The 17,203-nt window shown below is 51.3% G+C and overlaps 1 protein-coding gene across 1 annotated transcript in view; it reads left to right on the top strand.

The window, feature by feature from the left end:
* ZNF687 (zinc finger protein 687) overlaps window positions 1–16,533 on the top strand; it is a 28,045-nt gene extending 11,512 nt beyond the window's left edge. Inside the window, exons 2-9 of the mRNA XM_053277893.1 lie at window positions 1,188–3,475; window positions 5,417–5,595; window positions 6,695–6,871; window positions 9,218–9,380; window positions 10,005–10,325; window positions 10,980–11,092; window positions 12,215–12,356; window positions 13,442–16,533. Coding sequence (XP_053133868.1) covers window positions 1,208–3,475; window positions 5,417–5,595; window positions 6,695–6,871; window positions 9,218–9,380; window positions 10,005–10,325; window positions 10,980–11,092; window positions 12,215–12,356; window positions 13,442–13,915 — 3,837 coding nt within the window. The 5' untranslated portion in view covers window positions 1,188–1,207 and the 3' untranslated portion in view covers window positions 13,916–16,533. The remainder of the gene's footprint in view (window positions 1–1,187; window positions 3,476–5,416; window positions 5,596–6,694; window positions 6,872–9,217; window positions 9,381–10,004; window positions 10,326–10,979; window positions 11,093–12,214; window positions 12,357–13,441) is intronic.
* The last annotated feature ends 670 nt before the right edge of the window (window positions 16,534–17,203 follow it).

The following is a 17,203-nucleotide window of genomic DNA, read 5'->3' as shown; positions in this document are numbered from 1 at the left end:
GAAATGTGTTATGGGACCTGAGGAGCAAAAAAGGTGTCTCTCCCCCGCATCTTCATCTGAGAGACAATTTCCCTTGGCATCTCTGTCACCAGAGCTCAGATGGCAAAGAGCTATTTTAATTTTTCTGTGGAAGCGACCTTGGTGTGTGAACAGTCCAGTTTAGCAAACGCTTCACAGACTCCTGACTTCTGGGCTCTCAGCAAGGCCCTCTTGGGTGTGCTTCGAGCTTCTGACCGCAAAGATATCATCCCGCTAATGTGACGCAGTTCGAATCGAGGCGAGCGCCAGGGGAATCCACCCTTTAAGAAGCCTGTATCTGCTTATTCGTATTAATGTTATCAGAGTTGGGCCTTCTTCAGGTGCTTCTGCCCTCGCCAGCAAAGAAACCTCTTCCATGGGATTACCCAGAACCATTGGGATGTTCTGACCTTTCCTGAAGTCATTCCCTTCAGTTTAGATATAGTTAGATAATATACAGTTGTTAAAATATATATTTAAAATATTTTAATAATATATACAAATACATATATTTAACAACTTGAAAAAGGGAAGAAAATAAGCTTTCTTTGGATGCTACCATAGCAAGACCTTTTCCAGTGGTCCATGGCTTTTGAAGTGAGCATCACTGGAAAGTCTTGCTGTGGTATCCAAAGTAAGCTTATTTTCTTCCCTTTTTCAAGTTGTTAAATATATGTATTTGTATATATTATTAAAATATTTTAAATATATATTTTAATAACTGTATATTATCTATAGATCTAGAGAGACACTATTGAAGGGAATGACTTCAGGAAAGGTCAAAACATCCCAATGGTTCTGGGTAAGCACAGGACAGGGTTAGATCTTTGCAGATGGTCATTCCTGTCTTAGTGAGGGTATAATGGCATATATACGTGCACATTTTTCTTTTCTTTTTTTTAGAAAGCTCGGAGAAAGGACCAGTGAGTGTTCTGGGACTACTGAATGCTAAAGTGAAGCACATATAGACCTGCTCAGTCGCCTGGATGGGAGATCACAAGGAGTCCTATGTAAAAACCAGATACAAAAATGCTAGCTATTAGAGCTGTATTCTGTAGGCCTCGCAGTAGTCTCCAGGCACTGAACAGATCTGCAGATTAATTATTCCTTTGGTAGGACTTGACCCAGGATGTCTCAACCGTCTTGTTTTCCTTCTTTCCTTCTTCTAGAACCTTCTGAAATCCTCACCATGGGTGACATGAAGACCCCAGATTTTGATGACCTCTTGGCAGCTTTTGATATTCCCGATATTGACACGAATGAGGCCATCCACTCTGGCCATGAGGAGGCAGAGGCTCACATCAAGCCCATCCCCGTTGAGACTGTGGTTCCTGACCATGTGCTGCCCCATGCCGACATCACCACAGTCAGTGTCATTGTGAAGAACACAGTCTGCCCTGAGCAGCTCGACCCTGTGGACGGCCGTGTCAAAGACGGCCATGGGGTGGGCCCCCGCCTGCTGCAGAATGGTTTTGCTGCTCCTGAGACACCCCACTCCCCGCCTGCCCGCCCAGTGGAAGCGGCTGCCCCTGCCAACGGGGAGTGCTGGGCACCCAAAGAGAAGGCCCAAAGCCTGGAACTTTTCTCACACTTCAGCCCTGATCCAAACGAGGACCATGCGGCCAACCTCATTGATCGGCCACGAGAATGCAAACCAAAAGAGAAGACCCTTTCTGTGCCTTCCCTCTCCCCACCCCCCACCCTTTCTTCTGCCCCGTCCTTGGACTGCCAAGAACCTGCCAGGGAGAGCGCTGGGCTGCTCCCTCCAGCGTTTCCACAATCATTCGAAACGTGTTCAGCGAGTGGAATAAGCCTTCCGCCGCCACTGCCTCCCCCGCCTCCCCCTCCCCCTGCAGCCCCCCTCACCATCAAGCAAGAGTCGGACTGTGAGGTGCCCTGTCGGGGGGCCAGTCCCTTGGGTCGCCCAAAGTCGGGTTCCGTTTGCTATTCTACAGACAATTCCCCCATCACACCCTGGCCTGAGTCGGACACCAGTGCGAACCTCGAGAGCAACTCCAGCACCGCCCCCGAAGTCAAGCCCTCTCCCTCCAGCCCTCCGGACCAGCTCTTCAAAGGTTCTCTGAAAGCAGAAGGGAGTCCCGGAGTCTCGGCCTCCCCGAAACATTTGGAAGGGGGAAACCTGAAGGAAGAGCCCGTTGAGAAACCCCTGCAGTGCCCTGCAGAGGCATCTAGTGGGGAGGAGGAGGAGGAGGAGGATGAGAGTGCCAGTTCTCCATCATCCAATTCTTCGCGCCCCCTCAAGGTAAGGATCAAGACCATCAAAACCTCGTCGGGAAGCATCACCAGGACGGTAACGAGGGTCTCTTCGGACTCGGAGCCTGGAGCCGCCAAGCTGTCCTCGGAGAACAACCCACAAGAGGCCAACTCTGCCAAAGAAACTGCCCTCCCGACCCCTGCCGAGAAAGAAGAGGGCACGGTGGAGCCCCCCAGCCCCAAAATGGTGGCCCCCAGCCCCTTGAAGGTCATCGAAGGGCCCAAAGTGGTCAGTGTGCAGCTGGGCGATGGCACCAAAATCAAGGGGACCGTGCTGCCCGTCTCCACCATCCAGAACGCCAGCAGTGCCATGCTGATGGCGGCCAGCGTGGCCCAGCAGAAGGCCGTGGTGTTGCCCAGCAAAGCCGTGGCCAAGAACATCATCAGCTTGGTGCCCCAGGCCCTCCCCAAAGCCAACGATGCCAGGGCGGGGGCCGGCGGCACCCTGGCCCAGCCAGCCACGGTCACCACCGTGGCCAACCAGAAGGTCAACGGCACCACGGTGGTGGTGATGCAGCCCCAGAAGTCGTCGCCCACCCTGGCTGGCACGGTCATCTCCCGCAGCCAGTCCAGCCTGGTGGAGGCCTTCAACAAGATCCTGAACAGCAAGAACCTCCTGCCCACCTACAAGCCCAACCTGATCCCCCCGGCCGACTCCAGCCTGAGCCTCCCGCCGCTCGGCTACCGCTGCCTGGAGTGCGGCGACGCCTTTGCCCTGGAGAAGAGCCTGGCCCGCCACTACGACCGGCGCAGCATGCGCATCGAGGTGACCTGCAACCACTGCACCAAGCGGCTGGTCTTCTTCAACAAGTGCAGCCTCCTGCTGCACGCCCGGGAACACAAGGACAAGGGGCTGGTCATGCAGTGCTCCCACCTGGTCATGCGGCCCATTGCCCTGGACCAGATGATCGGCCAGCCCGACATCACCCCCTTGGTCTCGGTGGCCGCCCTGGGCGCTGGCAAAGTGGCGGCTGTGACTGCCGCTGGGGTGGCGCAGGAGGCCGTGGCCGCCGCCACCAACGGAGCAGCGTCTCAGGACCCGCCCGCCCTGCCCTTGAACGGGACCGCCGAGCAGAACACCACCAACTCCTGCCAGTGCCTGGAATGCAAGGAGCAATGCAAAGACAAAGCCGGGCTCACCGCCCACTTCCAGCAGGCGGCTGCCCCCTCCTCCTCCTGCACGGTAATGCCCTCCTAGGGACACAGGAAGCAGCCTTGTACTGAGTCAGACCCTTGGTCACTCTAGCTCAGAACTGTCGACACTGACTGGCAGCGGCTCTCCAAGGTTTCGGGCAGGAGTCTCTCCCAGCCCAACTTGGACATACCAAGGAGGGAACCTGCAACCTTCTGTGTGCAAGCATGCCGGTGCTCTTCCACTGAGTTACGGCCCCATCCCCTAAGGGGAATATTTGGCAGGGCTCACATGTAGGCTCCTATCCAAATGCAAACCAAGATGGACCCTGCTTAGCAAAGGGGACAATTCATGCTCGCTACCACAAAACCAGCTCTCCTCTCCAAAATGGTCAGGGTGACAAAGAACCCCTGTTCCTTGTCACGGGGTTCCCAGTTGTTCTCCACTACAACTCCCATCCTCCCCAGCTGCAGTGGCCTTTCACTGGGCAGGATGGGAGTTGTAGTCAACATTTGGGAATCCCTCTTACAGGCAGCAGTGTGGGAAAAGAAGGCGGCTTTTTTAATCCATGCTTTAAATCTCCAGTGGAGGCGGGGGAAGCAGATTTCACAGATACTTCCTAAATAAAACTGTGTGCTAATTGGTTAGTTGATGGGAAGAGGCATACATATTTTTCCAAGTGGAGTACTGGCTGTGGACTGATGGCAGAGATCAGTTTTTGCAGCTGTTACACAGGAGTAAAAAGCCAGACACAGGAATAAGACATCCAGCTGGATCAGTGCTTGATGCCTGTGGTGACTTCCTGGCTCCCAGGATCAGGCCGTCATAAAAGTAAAGAAAGGGATACATTTCTTCTGTATAAGTAATATAAGCCATCCATCATAGAAAGAAAGAAAGAAAGAAAGAAACTGCATTTGCCCAGCAGCAGTTTACAGTGACATGTCTGTTCCCTGCAGGTCTTCCTAAAGAAAAGCAGTCTTGCCTGCATTTGTAAGAAGGTCATAAATTCAGTACGTGCAGCATCCAGATTAGTTAGCACCATTGAAATCCATCAGCCAAGTTAGTACTAACTTAAATCCCATTGATTTCAGTGGTTGACATGCTGACTCAGTTTACTAGAGGAAGTCCTATTGACGTTTAGAAGCCCTTTAGAGGAACTTCAGAAGAGGACCACTGAGAATGCCAGCCGGTGGGACTTAGTCCGGGGCAACTTAGTGTGGATATCCTATATATTTGCATTAAATTCAGATTTCATTTTGAATCAGGTTGTGTTTAAGACAAGAAGAACAGGTTGTACTTGTTCTGTATTAACATTAAAGTTTAAATGCTAAAAGAAAATAAAAATCCAATTTTAAAAAATTATTTTTAAAAAAAATTATTTGGTGGGGTCTTTGCCAAGGTACCCTGTTTTTAAAACAGTGGCACAGCCCTCTATATGTGTGCCACCAGGGAGCCCCTGGTGGCACAGTGGTAAAACTGCCACCCTGTAACCAGAAGGTTGCAAATTCGATCCTGACCAGGGGCTCAAGGTTGACTCAGCCTTCCATCCTTCCGAGGTCGGTAAAATGAGTACCCAGAATGTTGGGGGCAATATGCTAAATCATTGTAAACCGCTTAGAGAGCTCCGGCTATAGAGCGGTATATAAATGTAAGTGCTATTGCTATTGCTATATGGCCAGCGCCGCTTCAGAATGTAGTGGGAATTTAGTGGAATGTAGTGGATGTAAGGAAATTTGCATCCTGGAATGCTCTTCTTTTCATAAACTTCCTGTATCTAGAAAATGAGCCAGTCGAGGAGAAGACTAGAATAAGTTCTCCCTGAGAAGCCAGCTTTCTGCACGTTTGGGGAAGAATCCGAATATGGTTTCCAGCACAAACCATGGCTTGCCTCTGTTGGCAAAACGCATATTAAGACTGTGTTGATTTTTTCTCTCTCTCTCTCTCTAATTAATTAATAATTAATTAATAGTGCTTTTCTTTGGTTCCCCAAAGGTGTGCAGCGCCTGTCCCATGATCATGCCCAACCGCTGCAGCTTTGCCGCCCATCAGCGCATGCACAAAAACCGCCCGCCCCACGTCTGCCCAGAGTGCGGGGGCAACTTCCTCTTGGCCAACTTCGAGGCCCACCTGAAGGAGGCGTGTCTGCATTTTTCTCGGAGGATTGGCTACAGGTAGACACAGGGATGAGAGGAGTCTGTGGGGCTGCATCTTGTTTCAGCTTGTGGAACTCCTTGCCGCAGGAGTCTGAGCCAGTGTTCCGCAGGCAATGAAAAACCTGTCCGTTCTGGGAAGCCTCTGACTTGGTTGCTTTATGCAATCTGTGTTTCTTTTTTGGATAGATGGTGAAACGCAGAGCAGCAGGGGCACAGGATACTGAATGTGGTCTTAAGTTGCTCTTCCCCTTTTTTGTTTTGGGTGGGTGGGCGGTTGAGTGCTTGTTCTGCTGCGGACCCATTCCCGGCCATGTGTGTCTGTCTTCTCCTGTGTGTGAGTGCCGAGGAGACAAAATAGAAGGAGGCTGAACTCTCCTCATGCTTTGGGACTGCCAGGCTGGCGGCTCTCACTACTTTCCCCTTCCTTGTTTTATGGGGCAAAGAAGTGTAAACCTCGCAGGGCCAGGCAGTTCTTCCCTCAGGCTCCCTCGAAGCATCTTGCTTCCGGCCCCTCTAGAAACCCTGTGAGTGCTGCTTGCTGAATCGGCATGATGAATCGTCCTCTTGGGAAGGCGGCCCAGAGAACGGAGCCACACGGCTGGCAGCTTGCCCAGAAGATGCTTGCGTCCAGCAGCCTTGATTTGGCTTTCGCCCGGGCTCTGCCTCCGAGGGGTTTGGAGTGACTTCCTCAGTGGCTTCTCCATCCATGATGTCTGCAGAGCCCCTGCGCCAGCTCCTTCGTTGGGCTCTGTCCTGTACCTTCCAGCCCATCTCTGACCAGTGTTCCCTGTAAGAGGGATTCCCCGATGTTGCTGCCTACAACTCCCAGCACCCCCAGATGCAATGGCCTTTGGCTGGGGGTGATGGGAGTTGTAGGCAACATCATCTGGGGATCCCTCTTACAGAGACTACTGCCTTCCCCGAGCCAAAGGCTTGCCCAGAGAAACTGGTGTACCCCTAGCTATGGGTTCTGGTGTGTTTGTTTCATGACTTAAATTTGCACCCACGTAGAGCCCACTTCCAGGTACTCTGGAGCCGGCCCCCGGGCAGTCGCCATTTGGGCGGCCATCTTGACCTCCCCTTCTCGGTTCGCAGAGCTCCCCCTTCTCTTCCTCAGGTGCCCCAGCTGCTCGGTTGTCTTCGGAGGGGTGAATTCCATCAAGTCCCACATCCAGACGTCCCACTGCGAGGTGTTCCACAAGTGCCCCATCTGCCCCATGGCGTTTAAGTCGGCGCCCAGTGCTCACGCCCACATCTACACCCAGCACCCGGGCTTCAGCAACCAGCAGTCCAAGTAAGTGGGGGGCGGGGGCGGTCTCGTGGCGGAGCGTGGCTCTGGCTGCCGGAAGGGGCTGTAAGGAGTGCAGCCACGCGGTGTAGAGCAGTGGTCCCTCTAATTTTTTCCCCATTTCTGTGCGGAAGGAGTTTTGTTCTGAGCGGCAGTATCAAGGCAGTGTGTGCACACCTGCATTCAGAGGGGGGGCCTTCCTGATTCAGCCTGAGCGGGATCTAAAATGAACTGAGCAGACATCCAAAAACATGTGAGCGTGCTCACACCTTAGAGGGGGACAGTGGTGTAGAGTCAGTGGAGGGGTGTGTGCTTTTTTCCCTCTCTCAAAAAATAGGATGTAGCATGACGTGAGCCAGCTGGTCAGTGCCCTCTTGGGGGGCAAATGCTTGTGGTGACTCTGGATAAGGCCTGCACCCCTAGAGATGGGGAAGAGGTGATGGCATGGCAACCCTTCCAGCTTTCGAGAGATTCTCATGCTTTGATTTTCCTGACTCTCAGGCCTGCAGCCGCCAAATTTGCCATGGGGTTTAAAAAACACAAAAGCGACTATAAGATGGTCTCGCTGTTGTCAGAGGCATGGAAGTGAAAGTGGGCAGGAACAAATACGAATATGAAGAATCTTTGTATACCGCTTTTCAACCAAAGTTCCCAAAGCGGTTTACATAGACATAAATACAGGTGAAACTCGGAAAATTAGAATATCGTGCAAAAGTCCATTAATTTCAGTAATGCAAATTAAAAGGTGAAACTGATATATGAGACAGACGCATTACATGCAAAGCGAGATAAGTCAAGCCTTAATTTGTTATAATTGTGATGATCATGGCGTACAGCTCATGAAAACCCCAAATCCACAATCTCAGAAAATTAGATTATTACATGGAACCAAGAAGACAAGGATTGAAGAATAGAACAATATCGGACCTCTGAAAAGTATACAGTGTACTGTGCTTGATTGGCCAGCAAACTCGCCTGACCTGACCCCATAGAGAATCTATGGGGCATTGCCAAGAGAAGGATGAGAGACATGAGACAAAACAATGCAGAAGAGCTGAAGGCCGCTAATGAAGCATCCTGGTCTTCCATAACACCTCATCAGTGCCACAGGCTGATAGCATCCATGCCACGCCGCATTGAGGCAGTAATTGCTGCAAAAGGGGCCCAAACCAAGTACTGAATACATATGCATGCTTATACTTTTCAGAGGTCTGATATTGTTCTATTCTTCAATCCTTGTCTTCTTGGTTCCATGTAATATTCTAATTTTCTGAGATTGTGGATTTGGGGTTTTCATGAGCTGTACGCCATGATCATCACAATTATAACAAATTAAGGCTTGACTTATCTCGCTTTGCATGTAATGCGTCTGTCTCATATATCAGTTTCACCTTTTAATTTGCATTACTGAAATGAATGGACTTTTGCACGATATTCTAATTTTCCGAGTTTCACCTGTAAAGTGGCTCCCTGTCCTCAGAGGGCTCACAATCTAAAAAAGAAACATAAGATAGACACCAGCTACAGCCACTGAGGGGTTGAATGTCCTCCATGAAGAGAGTCCAGCAATTTGTTCATGGTTACCCTAGTCATTTCTTCTGTGCAAAAATGACTAAAATGATACCCTAACTGTTGGGGTAGGGATGCAGAAAGGAGCATTCACACACAGAAAGTTGTAAGTACAACAGTGCGATCACCTATTTTCCGTCTCTTGCGGCAGGGGGCAGACCCCTGTGAGCATTCGTCCCCTGAGGAAGAAGTGTTCCGGTGGCCACAACGTGTGGGTCTGGCTCATGAGCTAAATGAAATTGGCTGACAGGAGATTTTGGACAGATCAAAGGAAGCTCTTAGCTCCTCTTCACATAACGCATCATTTTTTCCCCCTGGAATTTGCTGCCACAATACCCCTGTTTGTTTGTTGTAAAAGGTGCCAGTTATCTTTCTGTTTGTACAGTTTGCTTTCACTCTTAGAACAAAAACAAGGAAACAAAATCGCAAGTAACAACCAGGCCTGCTCAACTTAGGCCCCCCCAGCTGTGTTTGAACTACAACTCCCATATTCCCCAGCCACACTGGCCAATAGCCAGGGATTATGGGAATTGTAGGCCAACATCTGCAGGAGGGCCAAATTTGAGCAACCATGCAATAAACCATCACAGGAATTGACCAGGTCACCAGCTGGCTGTGGACCTCCCAGCCTCAAGCAAGCAGACCTTCTTGCAGCACGGAAGTCTTCTGGCCCAGCCTCTTGGCCTCCCACTTGGCTGTGGAAGGGCACATCAGCCCCTCTCCTGCTCCACTCCTCACTTCCCTCCTGGTTCTTAAAGCCACTCTTGGTGTGTTCCCTCCCAGGATGATCTACAAATGTGCAATGTGTGACACGGTCTTTACCCACAAGCCCCTGCTCTCCTCTCACTTCGACCAGCATCTGCTCAACCAGAGGGTCAGTGTCTTCAAGTGTCCAGACTGCCCCCTTCTCTTTGCCCAGAAGCGGACCATGCTGGAGCACCTGAAGGTGAGGGCTTGCCGCAAGGGTGGAGGCAGGGCACTGGGGCATTTGTGACGCCCATTTCCTGCATCTCGTGGCCTGGCTGCTGGTTGGAGGGCAACGTGCTTGCTGGGAACTGTTAGCATGAACCATTAATCCAGCTGGGGAAAGCAAATTCTTGGTGTCATATGGCACCACTGAAGCTCTGCCAAGCCCCAGAATGCAATTCTGCTATAGCTTTCATTTGGGAGTTAAAAATCCAAGTTACTAGTCAAAGGACATAGGAAGCTGCCTCCTACTGAGTCAGACCCGGGGTCTATCTAGCTCAGTCTTGTCTACCCAGACTGGCAGTGGCTTCTCTGAGGTTGCAGGCGGGAGTCTCTCTCAGCCCGCTCTTGGAGATGCTGCCAGGGAGGGAACTGGGAACCTTCTGCATGCAAGCAGGCAGGTGCTCTTCCCAGAGCGGCTCTATTCCCTAAGCTGAAAGGGAAATACTTTCCGGTGCTCACACATCCGAATGCTAACCTGCCCCAGTTCTTCAGCTTTCCATTTTGGTAAGAGAGCCCCACAGACTAGAGTCTTCTGGTACAGGAATCTGGGTTGGGGATGCCAGCAAGGGTGTGACCCCCCTTTGAATCCTCTTGGTGGCAGAACTCTCACCAGCCCCAGAAGCCCAAGGAGGACCCTGTCAAGAAGCCCGTGGTCGCCCCGCTCACCCCCAAGCAGGAGCCGGCAGAAGAAGAGCCCCCGCCGCCTGCCACCAAGGTCTCAGAGTCGTCGTCGTCGTCGTCTTCGGAAGATGAGGAGCCCCCCAGCTCCCCAGAGGTGCGCAAGAGCAAGAGGGGCCGCTTCCAGCGCAAGGGGGAGACAGGCGGCCGCTCCCGGAGCAACGGGTGGACCTGCGGGATCTGCCACTCCTGGTTTCCCGAGCGGGACGAGTACGTCGTGCACATGAAGAAGATCCATGGGAAGGTGAGCGAGCGCAAGGAAGAGGGGCTTTGCTGGCAGGAGCGTCACCCAGATAAAGTCTGGGCCGCTGAGTGAGACTTGTTGGAATCATTCTAGTACGTCTGCACGTAGGTAAATTTTCACATAAATAATAGTTCAGAAGGGGAAGGAGAGAGATGTACACACGCAGCAGGCACCATCTGAGAAGGGGCATTCCTTCCCGCATGAGAGTGGAGAGGGAATAGCTCTTTTCAGGTTGAATGGGAAGAGGCATTCCTTCATGTGTGAGAATGAAGGGAGGATCACTCTTTTAAGAATGAATGGGAAGAGGCATTCCTTTCCCAGGGAGAATGGAAGGATACTTCTGAGATGCTGTCTTCCATCTGCAGTTTTTATAGGAGCCTAGAATGGTGTGCATAGTAATGTCTGTCCTCACAACAACCTTGTGAGGTAGGTTAGGCTGAGAGAGAAATGGCTGGCTCAGAATCACCCAGTGAGTGTCATGGCTGAACAGAGATTTTGGCTTTTCCATTGGCATTTTGACAGTGTGGGAGAAAAGACGGGGACAGTCCAGGCTCAAGAATGGGCGGATGTGAAGGCATGTTGTGTTTGAACCACCGGGCAATCACTCACTGGCCTGCGTGCTTCTCTGTGGTTCCTCTTCTCCCCCGCCAACAGTGTGTGAAGAAGTTCCCGTGCCGTCTCTGTGAGCGCTCCTTCTGCTCTGCTCCCAGCCTGCGGAGACACGTCCGGGTGAACCACGAGGGCATCAAACGCGTCTACCCCTGTCGGTACGCCCTGCCTCCCTCCCCTCCGTGCTTGTTGGAAAGCCTGGTGGATGCTTGAGAAATGGAGACAGCTGTGGGGGGTGGGGGGGGGGAGGCTTGCCCTGTGCTCATCCCGCACTCTGTCTCCTTGCAAGGTAGAAAATGGGAAATCCCCTAGCTGGTGGGGAGGGGCTGCTCAAATCCCTGGTGTCAGTCACCAGCACCTGCCGGGCCAATCGGAATCAGGGGGCAGTGACTGGTGAGATTCAGGCTGCAATCCCAAACACGCTTCCTGGGAAGTAAGCCTGATCGAACACCGCGGGACGTCTGAATAAAACATGCCTCAGTTTGTGCGACGGAAGAATGGTGGCATTCTGGTGCAGGTGAGATCCGGATGGAGGACTGTAAAGCTCGTGCTTTGTTAAGCGACAGGCATTGCTCAGTTGTCCGCCCTCTCCTTCCCATGTGTTTCTGAGCCTGTCTTTCAGCTGGTGCAGAATTTGTGGGATCCACAGACCCAGTTACAAGAAGAACACTTGTCATGCACACGGCACATGCTCTGGGCTGCATATCATACATACTCTTAAAAATTCCTTTGGGACGAGCACCACCAGGTGCCATACAAAAGTGATGGTCCCCTCCCCAAAAAGCCTTCAGATTTGGCTAGTGTACGATTTAGTGGTGGGGTTGGGCTTAGAGGCTCCTGAGTTTGAATCCTGGTACCGAGCAACTTGTTCTGTGCCCTGCGTGCGCATGGCGCTTTGCAGAGCACGAGAGGACCGATCTCTGCCCCAAGGGGCTTACAGTCCAAAACAAACACAAAGGAGACGGCTGGGGAAGAGGGAAGCAGATGTGGTGGCCTCATTTACACTTGCATAGGCTTAACAGGAGAAGTGAATTTTGAGGAAACAAGAGGGGAGCATTGCAGAGAAATTGGGGAGATGGTTGCAGGTATAAGGAGCAGCAAGGGAGAAAGGTGGAGTCATTGGGGAGAGCTGGAGGTGTTTGGGTCCCAACTTCCTTGACTTCTGCCTTGCTTCCTGCCCACTCTGCAACAGCTGCGCTTCTCAACCCTGCTTCTCTCTGCATCTCGGGGCTCCTCCAATCTCCGGCCTGCCCCTCACCACCGTTTCCTCTCCCGCCCAGGTACTGCACGGAAGGCAAGCGCACCTTCAGCAGCCGCCTCATCCTAGAGAAACACATCCAGGTGCGCCACGGGATCAAGGTGACCGACGAGACCCGCAGCCAGGAGGTGCTCATCACCCGCATGGGTGCCAGGAACGCACAGGTATGAGAGCGGCGGGCAGGGCCATTGGCCAGGAGGGCTTTCTTTCCCCAGGGGGTCCCTCCCTCCCAGTTTCACCGTCAGCGTTTTTCTGATTCTCTCAGCATGCCAATGTTTGCACCTTCAGCAGAACGTCTCTAGGGTTTGCTCACTTGCGGGGAATACCCCAAAACCTTCCATGACAAATCCAAACATTCATGTCCCTCTAGTTCAGCAGCCTGCCTCCCACAATAGCCAGTCAGATGCCTCCGGGAAGCCCACAAGCTGAGCGTGAAGCCAGCAGCCCTTTCCCAGCAGCGGGCATTCAGTGTTGACTGCTTCTGAAGGTGGAGGATCTGTTTTGCTCTCTCGTAGTTATCAGTAGATGTTTTTGTTGTCTAGTCTCCTTTTCAAAGCTATCTAAGCCAACAAGCATCATCACATATGAATTATTCAGCTCTAATTTTGTCCAGTGCATTTGGCTTTAGCTGCGTGAACACTGTAGGGGTTTTTTGGCCATATTTCTTCAAGCCTGTTTAAAAAAAAAAAAAAAATTGGGAAAAATTCCAGAGTTGTGTACCAAAATCATTGTGTTGTGAAGATGCCAAAATTTTGAGCCTTCACTTGCTATGGAGGAACTTGTGTGCACAGCAACCCTGAGAAAAGTCTCCTGGCTATTGCTCTATCTTCCGAGGTGGAGACAGAGGAAAAGCGTGATGAGCAGCTTTCCTTTAAATTTTGGGGAGGGCGATACGGGCTGTAAGGTTTGGTGGGGGGAGTTTACCAAAATAGAGGTGGTGGGGGTCCAGTTGCTGGACTCACTAAGCCTTGCAACTGATTTGGGAGGACTGTTCTCCCAGGATGAGGCAGGGTGGGAGATATCTGACCAAATAGCATTCGGTTTCCCCTTTGCTTCACCGATCCCAAGATTTTCTAGGCAGTCTTGAGGTCAAGCAGCTTTCTTTTCTGTTCCTGTAAAAGATGTTTCCCACCGTCCCACTTCCTGGTTGTGGGGAGGGGAACCTTTCCGCATTTCGACTCCTGTCTCGGTTGCCTCCTGTGTCTTTCTGCGGTCCTGAGCACTGACATGGCCCTTCTGCCCTGCCTAGGCGTCTGGCCGGAAGCGCAAGCTCTCCTCGGACGAAGGGGACTCGTGCAGTGAGGAGCCGGACAGCACCACCCCGCCTTCCAAGACCCCCAAAGGCGACCGGAAGTCCTCGTACCACTGCCGCAAGTGTGGCTACGTGGCCTCCACGGCGGCCGAGTTCCAGGAACACATCCCACAGCACAGGACAGGCGAGAGTGCCCACCAGTGCCGGGAGTGCGGGCTCTGCTTCACCTCTCAGGTCTCCCTCAACCGCCACCGCTTCATCACCCACAAGAAGAAGCGGGGCGCGGTGGCAGCGGAGGAGGGCAGTCCCCGGGGCGACCCCGAGGAGGGCTCCCCGCCGGCAGCCGGAGGCAAACTCTCCTGCACGGTCTGTGGCAAGGGCTTTGACACCCAGCTCAACCTGAAGACTCACTTCCGTACCCACGGGATGGCCTTCATCAAGGCCCGGCAGAACGTCGGGGCAGAGAACTAGCCGGGGCGAGGACCTGCCTGCCCGGCATACGGGGCCGACAGCTGTAGGGAGATGGTGGGGCGTCCCGACTCGCGGGCCTGGGGGTGTGCGTGTCAGCGCCTCGGCATCCCACCTCACTTCTTTAATAGGTTGGGTAAATAAGCTGTGATTGTGGAGGGTGGGTTGGAGGGAGCCTTATTTATAACCCTAGTTCGGTTGTCTCTGCTATCCTCAGAACGGACTCCTTGTCTCGGCCATTTTTTTTTTAACTTTTTGGTGGTTGGGGTTTTTTTTTGTAAACAGAGGATTCAGTTTGGGGAAGGTTGCAGGGTTTGAAACCGTATCGAAAATGAGCATTAAGTTTGACAGTCCGGCGTTGGACTCTCAGCCCCAACACATGCTGGCCGGTTCTAGATCGAGACGCAGCGACGTCTGTATCTCCTCTGGTCCCTCTTCCTCGCTGGGAAGAAATCCTGCTGGTTTTCTGTTAATTTCTGTAAGAGACTTGCAACGCCTCACAAGGTTTCCTTTTTCTTTCTGAACGCCAGCGCAAAATAGAGCAAACCAATTGCCGTCTCCTGCTGCCTCCAACCTTTCAATTTGGGGGTTTCTCTTTCTCTTATTTTTGGAGCGGTTCGTTCTTTCTGCCTCGGCCTCACACCAGTTCTTCCTTCCTCCCTTCCTCCCAAAGAGGATTTGCTCCAATCCTGTCTGTTGCCCTTAAATGTTTTCTTTATCCATTTTTACATTCACAGCTGTAGAAAAGAAGTCATACTTAGCTACAGGTTAGTGTCTCTGGTTCCCCTCACCATTTTAAATCAGAATCATGACTTAAGTTCTTGGTGAGGGGAGAAAAACCTCTGCTTTTCCCCACTTGCTGATCATAAAGTTAACTCCTTTTGTATGTTCTTATACTAACCTTTCCAAGTCATTCCATGGGGTAGAGTTTGTTTTTTTAAAAAAAATTGTGTTGGATGTGTATTCCTTTTCGGGTCTCAATGTGTGGATTGGCTTCTTCTACTACACACAGTGGGGATTTCACGGAACTAGAGAAGTAATCACTTGCTCCCAGGTTCCTCCCCTCCCCTGGTTGGAAAATGTACATTTTTGAGGTGGTACAGGGTTGGAACAAGGGAAGGCGGAAGTCAAGGGGTGGGTGGTGGGCAGAGTCTCCATCACACGTAAAACAGGTTATCTCCATAGATCCAAGGAACACCAGAGTCCCATGCTTTGAATAGCTTGTGGAAATGTAGCATCAGCCACAGGGGGCCATTTTGCACAGGATGGATTTAAAAAAGTCACTTGACTTTTTATTTTTCTGTCTGCCATTAGGGTGATTAGGAAAATGAATGTGAATCGAGGGATTTGCCTGCCTGTCTGCCTGAACCCCCACTCTGGGTTGGTTTTAAAAAGAGACAGAGCGACTTAAGCAGCAGTCCTAAATGTGTGCCTGAACGAAAACAGACAAGCCGAAACTCCACACTAGATCTGTGGTGAGTGTGAGATAGCCATACCCTTTCAGACTGTGCGTGGGGGTTTGAACGCACGCTTGTGTGAAATGCAGTCTTGTATGTACGACATGAGCATGTTGGGAAGAAGGTTCTAGGTTGCCCTTTTCTGTAACGTGTCACTGTTTTGTGTTCAGGGAAGTGTTTTTATGTGAGGAGCAATCCACCGCTTGGATTCCTCCTCTCCCATTCCTGAACCCGGACATAGTTGGGGTGCTTAGCAATGGTTCCCATGTTAAGATGTCTCGATTACTGTTCTTGGACCCCTCCCACTCTTGCATGTGTTCCTGAAATGTGAGCGGAGCGGTTATTAGAAGCAGCACCCCTGAGCTTAAAGCCTTGCCTTTCATCTTGGGTGGGGAAACGTTGGTTTCCCTCCGTCCCACCGGTTTGCACAGGTCCACGGTTCGCTTGGAAGTTCTCTGTCACACACCTCCTAAATACAACCAGGTGCTCTTTTCCGTGCTCTTTTGCTCCTCCCGTTCATTTTGGTGGGGCTCATCATGGCAGCGAACATCTTGGCAGATTGTGGCTCTTCCCTCTCCTGACAACTCCTGGATAAGATCTGTCCGTCTCCCACTCCTAGGTAGGCTGGCCTTTCAGCAGGGCCAACTTTGGGAGAGGGTGTTTAGTCTCTCTGGAGCACTGATTTTGCTACGAATCATGGTTGGTTTTGAGTCTCTGCCTCCCCCCGTTTTCTTTTCTCTCCACATCGGCTCCAGAGGACATGCATTCCTAGATTTACGTGACCAAGGTGAGATTTACACATTTACCTTTATATCCTAAGAAATGTCAAACGGAGCTGTACGTTTTGGCAAAGGTTATGAAAGATGTATTTCTGTCCTTTAAGCCTCCCCTCCAGCTTCAGTTTCTTCCTCCTCACGCCATCCAATCATGTCTGTGTGGGGCGGTGGGTGGAAATTGCTACTTTTTTTTTGGTCTTAAGTATTTGAATTGGGAGCGGGGGGGCGGTGTTCCCCCCTCCCTTCCAACCAATTGTGCACAAGTGATTATTTTTAGTAACATGAATTTCTTTGTTTTTGACTTGTCACTAATGCTTATTAACAAAGCGTGTGTCTCTAAACAAATCTGTAACACATACTTTAAAAAAAAAAGAAAAGAAAAAGGTTCCATGATTGTTTTGTAATTCCTTATTTCAGAAAATCACAGTGACAAAGTTGCTCACTTTCAGGGAGGGTGTGTGTGTGTGTGTCTGCCCTTTCCTGGGGCAGAGAGAAAAAGGGGATGGGTATAACCTGGAGGAAGAGGAAGTTGACTGGGTTAGAATTTGATCTAAAGTCATGTTTTATGATGGAAATCCATAAGCATGCTATCTTGGAAAAAAGAGTACATCTGCTGCAGGGGTTCCCCACATGTTGAACTGCAACCCCCATCATCTGTAGCTACAATTTATTGTAGCTCTCCAGATGTTGTTGGACTACAACTCCCATCATCCCCAGCAGTTGTAGTCCAGCAGTGCTTGAGAGCCCCTGATTGAATGTCTAAGGTATTATTTGACTTCCTGTCTTACTATGATTCCATTTGCCAATAGTGTGTGTGTGTGTGTGTGTGTGTGTGTGAGAGAGAGAGAGAGAGAGAGAGAGATATGCTGTCGCCTGGTCTCCAGTTGAGGCCTGGCCTTTGCTCTGTTGTCCCTTGAATCCAGCGCCAGCAGGCCTAGTGGCCACCCCATTCCGCAACCACATGCACTACAAGAGAGGTCGAGAGCAGGTTGTGACTCATGGAGAGAGGACAGTCAGCCATACTGATGGCCCAGGGCAACCATGTCAACTTGCACTTG

Source organism: Hemicordylus capensis, chromosome 14 (genome assembly GCF_027244095.1).
Source record: "Hemicordylus capensis ecotype Gifberg chromosome 14, rHemCap1.1.pri, whole genome shotgun sequence".
Lineage (NCBI taxonomy): Eukaryota > Metazoa > Chordata > Lepidosauria > Squamata > Cordylidae > Hemicordylus > Hemicordylus capensis.
This window is presented reverse-complemented; position numbering and strand designations above follow the sequence as displayed.